This window comes from Oncorhynchus masou, unplaced genomic scaffold (assembly GCF_036934945.1).
Source record: "Oncorhynchus masou masou isolate Uvic2021 unplaced genomic scaffold, UVic_Omas_1.1 unplaced_scaffold_874, whole genome shotgun sequence".
Classification (NCBI taxonomy): Eukaryota; Metazoa; Chordata; class Actinopteri; order Salmoniformes; family Salmonidae; genus Oncorhynchus; species Oncorhynchus masou.
The window spans coordinates 158,412-168,013 of record NW_027015202.1 but is presented as its reverse complement, the minus strand read 5'-3'; the positions used below and the strand labels follow the sequence as shown (position 1 = coordinate 168,013).

At 47.9% G+C, this 9,602-nt stretch overlaps 1 protein-coding gene across 1 annotated transcript; it reads right to left on the bottom strand.

Annotated features, from left to right (window-relative positions):
- Positions 1–8,462: 8,462 nt before the first annotated feature.
- Positions 8,463–9,602, bottom strand: LOC135537943 (alpha-(1,3)-fucosyltransferase 4-like). Its single transcript, XM_064963951.1, has one exon. It carries the CDS (start codon positions 9,600–9,602, stop codon positions 8,463–8,465), a length of 1,140 nt encoding a protein of 379 aa, XP_064820023.1.

Below are 9,602 nucleotides of genomic sequence, written 5' to 3'. Positions count from 1 at the left end.
TATAATCTCCACCCGGCACAGACAGAAGAGGACTGGTCACCCCTCAGAGCCTGGTTCCTCTCTAGGTTTATAATCTCCACCCAGCACAGCCAGAAGAGGACTGGCCACCCCTCAGAGCCTGGTTCCTCTCTAGATTTCTTCCTAGGTTCCTGCCTTTCTAGGGAGTTTTTCCTTGGCCACCATGCTTCTTCTAGATCTGCATTGCTTGCTGTTTGTGGTTTTAGGGTGGGTTTCTGTACAGCACTTTGTGACATTGGCTGATGTAAGAAAGGGCTTTGTAAATTAATTTGATGGTTGTGGTTCACTGTAAGTCAATGTGGTTCTCAAAATGTACCCGATTTCACAGTGATTGTGTTAACGTCTGTCATCTCTTGATGTTCAGTAGAAATACTTTTTTACCCTCCACTCTGCTGAGGGATAAAGATAAACATCTGGTGCTACTATAATTAGATTACTATGTACAGTATTTAGCCATGGGCATCTGTGAGGAAGGGCCCTCTTGCAAGGAAAACACTAGTGAAATCAGCAGTGAGGAAAGGCCCTGTTGCAAGAACAACACTAGTGAAATCAGCAGTGAGGAAAGGCCCTCTTGCAAGAACAACACTAGTGAAATCAGCAGTGAGGAAGGGCCCTGTTGCAAGAACAACACTAGTGAAATCAGCAGTGAGGAAAGGCCCTGTTGCAAGAACAACACTAGTGAAATCAGCAGTGAGGAAAGGCCCTGTTGCAAGAACAACACTAGTGAAATCAGCAGTGAGGAAAGGCCCTGTTGCAAGAACAACACTAGTGAAATCAGCAGTGAGGAAGGGCCCTGTTGCAAGAACAACACTAGTGAAATCAGCAGTGAGGAAGGGCCCTGTTGCAAGAACAACACTAGTGAAATCAGCAGTGAGGAAAGGCCCTGTTGCAAGAACAACACTAGTGAAATCAGCAGTGAGGAAGGGCCCTGTTGCAAGAACAACACTAGTGAAATCAGCAGTGAGGAAAGGCCCTGTTGCAAGAACAACACTCGTGAAATCAGCAGTGAGGAAGGGCCCTGTTGCAAGAACAACACTCGTGAAATCAGCAGTGAGGAAGGGCCCTGTTGCAAGAACAACACTCGTGAAATCAGCAGTGAGGAAGGGCCCTGTTGCAAGAACAACACTCGTGAAATCAGCAGTGAGGAAGGGCCCTGTTGCAAGAACAACACTCGTGAAATCAGCAGTGAGCAAAAGGCTCTGTGGAATACCATCCAAATAGCAGTGGCAAACTTTAGCAAACTTTACCTGTATTTTATAGTCCCATACCCCTTCAAAACATTCAATCTCCAGCTGTGTATCCCCTCTAGCACCAGGGTCAGCGCACTCTCAAATTGTTTTGTTTTTTGCCATCATTGTAAGCCTGCCACACACACACACACACACACACACACACACACACACACACACACACACACACGCACACACACACAATATGATACATTTATTAAACATAAGAATGAGTGTGAGTTTTTGTCACAACCCGGCTTGTGGGAAGTGACAAAGAGCTCTTATAGGACCAGGGCACAAATAATAATAATCATTTAGCTTTTTATGTAACCATCTTACATATAAAACCTTATTTGTCCATTGAAAATAGTGAATAACTCACCACAGGTTAATGAGAAGGGTGTGCTTAAAGGATGCACATAACTCTGCAATGTTGGGTTGTATTGGAGAGAGTCTCCGTCTTAAATCATTGTCCACACACAGTCTGTGCCTGTATTTAGTTTTCATGCTAGTGAGGGCCGAGAATCCACTCTCACATAGGTAAATGGTTACAAAGGGCATCAGTGTCTTAACAGCGTGATTTGCCAAGGCAGGATACTCTGAGCGCAGCCCTGTCCAGAAACCTGGCAGGGGCTTCTGATTTAAAGTCCATTTTCACAGAACTGCTTGTTGCAATTTGGATGAGGCTCTCTTGTTCAGATATTGGTAAGTGGACTGGAGGCAGGGCATGAAAGGGATAACGAATCCAGTTCGTGTCGTCCGTTTTGGGAAAGTACCTGCGTAATTGCGCACCCAACTCGCTCAGGTGCTTTGCTATATTACATTTGACATTGTCCGTAAGCTTGAGTTCATTCACACACAAAAAAATCATACAATGATGGAAAGACCTGTGTGTTGTCCTTGTTAATGCAGACAGAGAAGAGCTCCAACTTCTTATTTATAGCCTCAATTTTGTCCCGCATATTGAATATAGTTGCGGAGAGTCCCTGTAATCCTAGATTCTGATCATTCAGTTGAGAAAAAACATCACCCAGATAGACCAGTCGTGTGAGAAACTCATCATCATCAAGCGGTCAGACAAGTGAAAATTATGGTCAGTAAAGAAAACTTTAAACTCGTCTCTCAATTTAAAACAACATGTCAATACTTTGCCCCTTAATAACCAGCGCAACCTTCTGTATGTTGTAAAAGCGTTACATGGTCGCTGCCCAGATCATTACATAATGCAGAAAATACACCAGAGTTCAGGGGCCTTGCTTTACCAAGGTTTAACAATGATTCAACCAGTTTCACTGTAGTGTCCAGAATGTATTTCAAGCTGTCAGGAATTCCCTTGGCAGCAAGAGCCTCTAGGTGGATGCTGCAGTTTACCTAAGAGCCTCTAGGTGGATGCTGCAGTCTATCCAAGAGCCTCTCGGTGGATGCTGCAGTGTACCCAAGAGCCTCTCGGTGGATGCTGCAGTCTATCCAAGAGCCTCTTGGTGGATGCTGCAGTGTACCCAAGAGCCTCTAGGTGGATGCTGCAGTGTACCCAAGAGCCTCTAGGTGGATGCTGCAGTTTACCCAAGAGCCTCTAGGTGGATGCTGCAGTTTACCCAAGAGCCTCTAGGTGGATGCTGCAGTTTACCCAAGAGCCTCTAGGTGGATGCTGCAGTTTACCCAAGAGCCTCTAGGTGGATGCTGCAGTTTACCCAAGAGCCTCTAGGTGGATGCTGCAGCTTACCCAAGAGCCTCTAGGTGGGTGCTGCAGTGTACCCAAGAGCCTCTAGGTGGATGCTGCAGTTTACCCAAGAGCCTCTAGGTGGATGCTGCAGTTTACCCAAGAGCCTCTAGGTGGATGCTGCAGTGTACCCAAGAGCCTCTAGGTGGATGCTGCAGTTTACCCAAGAGCCTCTAGGTGGATGCTGCAGTGTACCCAAGAGCCTCTAGGTGGATGCTGCAGTTTACCCAAGAGCCTCTAGGTGGATGCTGCAGTGTACCCAAGAGCCTCTAGGTGGATGCTGCAGTGTACCCAAGAGCCTCTAGGTGGATGCTGCAGTTTACCCAAGAGCCTCTAGGTGGATGCTGCAGTTTACCCAAGAGCCTCTAGGTGGATGATGCAGTTTACCCAAGAGCCTCTAGGTGGATGCTGCAGTTTACCCAAGAGCCTCTAGGTGGATGCTGCAGTTTACCCAAGAGCCTCTAGGTGGATGCTGCAGCTTACCCAAGAGCCTCTAGGTGGGTGCTGCAGTGTACCCAAGAGCCTCTAGGTGGATGCTGCAGTTTACCCAAGAGCCTCTAGGTGGATGCTGCAGTTTACCCAAGAGCCTCTAGGTGGATGCTGCAGTGTACCCAAGAGCCTCTAGGTGGATGCTGCAGTTTACCCAAGAGCCTCTAGGTGGATGCTGCAGTCTACCCAAGAGCCTCTAGGTGGATGCTGCAGTTTACCCAAGAGCCTCTAGGTGGATGCTGCAGTGTACCCAAGAGCCTCTCGGTGGATGCTGCAGTTTACCCAAGAGCCTCTAGGTGGATGCTGCAGTCTACCCAAGAGCCTCTAGGTGGATGTTGCAGTTTACCCAAGAGCCTCTAGGTGGATGCTGCAGTCTATCCAAGAGCCTCTCGGTGGATGCTGCAGTCTATCCAAGAGCCTCTCGGTGGATGCTGCAGTGTACCCAAGAGCCTCTAGGTGGATGCTGCAGTTTACCCAAGAGCCTCTAGGTGGATGCTGCAGTTTACCCAAGAGCCTCTAGGTGGATGCTGCAGTTTACCCAAGAGCCTCTAGGTGGATGCTGCAGTTTACCCAAGAGCCTCTAGGTGGATGCTGCAGTGAACCCAAGTGGCGTCGGGAGCAACTGCTTGCACGCGCGTTACAACTCCACTATGTCTCCCTGTCATGGATCTTGTTCCATCAGTACAGATACCAACGCATTTTGACCACCAAAGACCATTTGATGTCACAAAGCTGTCCAGTACTTTAAAAATATAATCCCATGTTGTCCTGGTTTCTAGTGGTTTGCAGAAGAGGATGTCTTCCTTAATTGACCCCCCATAAACATAACGGACATATACCAGGAGCTGTGCAAGGCCCGCCACGTCTGTTGACTCATCCAGCTGTAATGCATATAATTCACTGGCTTGTATTTGAAGCAGTAATTGTTTCAAAACATCTCCTGCCATGTCACTGATGCGTCGTGAAACAGTGTTGTTTGATGAAGGCATTGTCTGTATAGTTGTTTTGGCCTTTCCCCCAACATTGTCCCAGTCATATCCACGGCAGCAGGAAGAATGAAGTCCTCCACAATAGTATGGGGCTTGTCTGTCCTAGTCACTCGGTAGCTCACCATATAAGACTCTTCTAGCCCCTTCTTATTAATGGTATCTGTTGCTTTTATACATGTCTTACTACTCAGAAGTGCTCACTCAAAGAACTCCTGTGGCTTATTTTTCAAATTGTCACGTTTTGTTTTTAAATGTCTGCGCAAGAGTGAAGGTTTCCCTCGAGAGAGTAACGGTTAATGTGATTGGATGAGTAACGGTTAATGTGATTGGATGAGTAACGGTTAATGTGATTGGATGAGTAACGGTTAATGTGATTGGATGAGTAACGGTTAATGTGATTGGATGAGTAACGGTTAATGTGATTGGATGAGTAACGGTTAATGTGATTGGATGAGTAACGGTTAATGTGATTGGATCAATAACGTTTCCTGTGACAGAGTAACGGTTAATGTGATTGGATGAGTAACGGTTAATGTGATTGGATGAGTAACGGTTAATGTGATTGGATGTTAATTATTTGAAAAGGCTACCTGTATTTGACATTGTGTTGTTATTTAGCTGAACACTAGATGGTCTGATTTTATTTTTGGCAGTAAAACGAGGCTACTCAGGCGAGAAAATAACCTCACCCAAATGTACAGCCCCATTGGAAAATATAAAGGTACCTTTTTTTTAAATGTTAAGATTTGAATACAATTTTTATGTAAAAATAAATACATTTGAATCACATTTTTATTTGGCGTACCCCCGAAGGCATTGAAGGTGAGAAGGAATCTTCTCTAACGACTGCAGCCTCCCTCAGGTCACTCTTGTCAATTAATCAGTTCTGGTCCATGATGGTGAAGGCATGGGGTTGGAACACAGGTCAGAATGAGACAATTGACTTGAGAACACATGTACATACACGTTTGTTTTGCTATCCTAACCCTAACCCTAACCCTAACCCTAACACGTTTGTTTTGCTATCCTAACCCTAACCCTAACACGTTTGTTTTGCTATCCTAAACCTAAACCTAACTCCTAACCCTAACTCCTAAACCTAACCCTAACTCCTAAACCTAACCCTAACTCCTAACCCTAACCCTAACTCCTAAACCTAACCCTAACTCCTAACCCTAACCCTAACTCCTAAACCTAACCCTAACTCCTAACCCTAACTCCTAACCCTAACTCCTAAACCTAACCCTAACTCCTAAACCTAACCCTAACTCCTAAACCTAACCCTAACCCTAACCCTAAACCTAACCCTAACTCCTAAACCTAACCCTAACTCCTAAACCTAACCCTAACTCCTAAACCTAACCCTAACTCCTAAACCTAACCCTAACTCCTAAACCTAAATCCTAACTCCTAAACCTAACCCTAAGTCCTAAACCTAAATCCTAACTCCTAAACCTAACCCTAACTCCTAAACCTAACTACCAACCCCTAAAACCTAACTCCTAGCCCTATCTCCTAACCCCTAAACCTAACTCCTAACCCTAAACCTAACCCTAACTCCTAAACCTAAATCCTAAATCCTAACTCCTAAACCTAAATCCTAACTCCTAAACCTAAATCTTAACTCCTAACCCTAAACCTAACCCCTAAACCTAACCCTAACTCCTAACTTTAAACCTAACTCCTAACCCTAACTCCTAACCCTAAACCTAACTGTAACCCGACACCTACATTTTTCCTTATGGGGACTTTGCAAAATATCCCAACTTGTCATAATTGTCCTTGTTTTAAGGAACCAAAAACACTGTTTGAATTCCTGAATCTGGCTCTGCTTAAACATGCTGAACACATTGAAGCTGGTTTCCATATACTTCCTAGCCTCCTTCAGACACATCCTAGCCTCCTTCAGACTCTTCCTAGTGTCCTTCAAACTCTTCCTAGCCTCCTTCAGACCCTTCCTAGCCTCCTTCAGACTCTTCCTAGCCTCCTTCAGACTCTTCCTAGCCTCCTTTAGACTCTTCCTAGCCTCCTTCAGACTCTTCCTAGCCTCCTTCAGACTCTTCCTAGCCTCCTTCAGACTCTTCCTAGCCTCCTTTAGACTCTTCCTAGCCTCCTTTAGACTCTTCCTAGCCTCCTTCAGACACTTCCTAGCTTCCTTCAGAATCTTCCTAGCCTCCTTCAGAATCTTCCTAGCCTCCTTCAGACTCTTCCTAGCCTCCTTCCGACACTTCCTAGCCTCCTTCCGACACTTCCTAGCCTCCTTTAGACTCTTGCTAGGCTCCTTCAGACTCTTCCTAGCCTCCTTCAGACTGTTCCTAGCCTCCTTCAGACTCTTCCTAGCCTCCTTCAGACCCTTCCTAGCCTCCTTCAGACTCTTCCTGGCCTCCTTTAGACTCTTCCTAGCCTCCTACAGACGCTTCCTAGCCTCCTTCAGACTCTTCCTAGCCTCCTTCAGACTCTTCCTGGCCTCCTTTAGACTCTTCCTAGCCTCCTCCAGACTCTTCCTAGCCTCCTCCAGACTTTTCCTAGCCTCCTCCAGACTCTTCCTAGCCTCCTTCAGAAACATAAAGACAGATGATTAAAGAGACTCATCACACAGAGGGGATTACCAGAGCCAGTGTTCCACAGTCCAGACCGTGGGACACAGCAGGGTTCAGGAGCCAGCCTTAATCAACTACAGGCCTGTGTTTGAAGACAAGGTACCACCACCATTATGCCTGTCGTTATATAAGAGCGACAGTACTTGTTTAGAGACAAAACTTGCTTCCAGATCAAGTCAAGATCAAGTTTAATTTATTACAATTGTATACATTCGTATTGTCACATGTAGTGAAAAAAATAATATTTTTTTTAAACTCTGAAATATCTTGGACTGAAACAACTGAATCAAATCAGACACCAGACAAGTAAGGAAAGAAATAAATGTAAATATATAGTAGCCTAGACAATATGTATGAGGGGATTATAGTGCTGGAAGTAGCTGCTGGTGTGTTTGTGTCAGGAACTCCTTTGATTGGCCCATGTCTAGTGGGACGTGAGAAGTAGCAGCTGGTCAGCTGATCATGTCAGGGCAGAATCAAGGCTACTGGGGTTAGCATGGCCATGAGAGTTAGCTGGGGGAGCTTAACCCATCCCACTGCCCCGTCCGTTAACCCATCCCACTGCCCCGTCCGTTAACCCATCCCACTGCCCCGTCCGTTAACCCATCTCACTGCCCCGTCCGTTAACCCATCTCACTGCCCCGTCCGTTAACCCATCTCACTGCCCCGTCCGTTAACCCATCCCACTGCCCCGTCCATTAACCCATCTCACTGCCCCGTCCGTTAACCCATCTCACTGCCCCGTCCGTTAACCCATCTCACTGCCCCGTCCGTTAACCCATCTCACTGCCCCGTCCGTTAACCCATCTCACTGCCCCGTCCGTTAACCCATCTCACTGCCCCGTCCGTTAACCCATCTCACTGCCCCGTCCGTTAACCCATCTCACTGCCCCGTCCGTTAACCCATCTCACTGCCCCGTCCGTTAGTTTTAGGAATGCTTCCAAAAGCAGCTGTCAAACGTCAAACAACACACACACACACACACACACACAGACACACAGACACACAGACACACAGACACACAGACACACACACACACACACACACACACACACACACACACACACACACACACACACACACAGACACACCTTTGTGTTCCTGACAGTTTGGGACAAACTGTGGCCTCAACAACCTCCTCATGGCCCAGCAGATGTTATACACACACACACACACACACACACACACACACACGGCAAAATGTCTATGTTTCTTATACAGTCTGACACAACTGACTTCATAACCCTACTGAAACCTGTCAAATACAAATAACTAACAGACCAAGTGAATCACAGTTCAATGATGTTACAAAACGTTAAATCCCGTCAACCACGGTTTGCTAGATGTCGTGAAAGACAGTTGCTACGGGGTCCCTGCTCATGTTCACATATCAGAAGGTCAGAAACCAGTCAAAGGTCAGGACTCAAACCAGCGCTGAAGGTTGGTGATGGTGTTCGTCCGGAGTCTGTGGTTCCGCACGGCTCGACACGCTGTGCAGTAATGCTCCGCCCAAAAGGCAGTCAGGTGTACGCTGTAGCTCCTCCTCCAGGCCAGGTGTCTCTGCAGGAGGGCAGGGCTCCGGCGTAGCAGCAACAGGTATTGGGCGAGCAGGCGGGGAGAGGGGAAGTCGTCCACATGGATAAAGGCTTCAGGGGGGAGGAAGCGTTCGTAGTTTTCCCGCGGCGGCCCGAGAACTACAGGAACGGCCCCGGCCAGTAAAGAGTTCCAGAGCTTCTCGGTGATGTAATCGGGGTGCTGGGAGTTCTCCAACGCCAGATAAAACAGGTAACGCCTCACCGTGCGCACCACAGTGCTGTCCTCTGGCAGTGGCACGCCTGCGCGCCCGAACACATCCACGTCAACGTAGTTAACCAGCCGACGGTAATACGCCACGCGGGCCTGCGACTCCGACCAGTTACTGATGACCCAGGCCAGTAGGTGGGGCCGTCTGGGTCGTGTGTGTGGGGGGGCGTTGGCGTGAGGGCGAAGGCGGGGCACCAGGTAGCCGTAAGGAAGGAATATGTCTGAATCTGCACGGTAGGTCATGGTGAGATTGAACACGCCCTCGAACCGCCACAGGCCACGAGTGTGAGACGGGGACTCAAAATTCATCCAGATCCACTTCTGGCCACGGGGTCGTGGGTCAGACGGGAGCGCCGTGGCATTGGTCGTTATCTCACGGTGGTGCATGATGATGGCGTCAGCCCCGGGGTACATGCGCCGGTCGTCGGTCAGTACACAGCCACGGATTCCAAAGCGCGCCTCACAGTCCGGCAGTCTACGGTAATGGCCAAAGGGGTGTGTCCACAACAGAAGGGTGACATCTCTGGGTTCACCTTCAGTCAGGGGGAAGGGTTGCTGACGCGGGTCCGGGAGATTGAGCAAACACACTCCAAGGAGGAAAAAGAGCGCACCGCCGAGAGCAGCGAAACATGACGTTCTCAGAACAGTCACTCTACGTGTTTTGTTTCGGCGCAGTCCGGGGCGCTTAGCAGCTCTGGGAGAGGTAAAACGACCCCCTGTTACCCACTGGGTGAGCCACTGAGTTATCGCCAT

Coding starts and splice junctions, on each gene's coding strand:
- LOC135537943 (XM_064963951.1), bottom strand. CDS start 9,602: ATGGCGATAACTCAGTGGCTCACCCAGTGGGTAACAGGGGGTCGTTTT.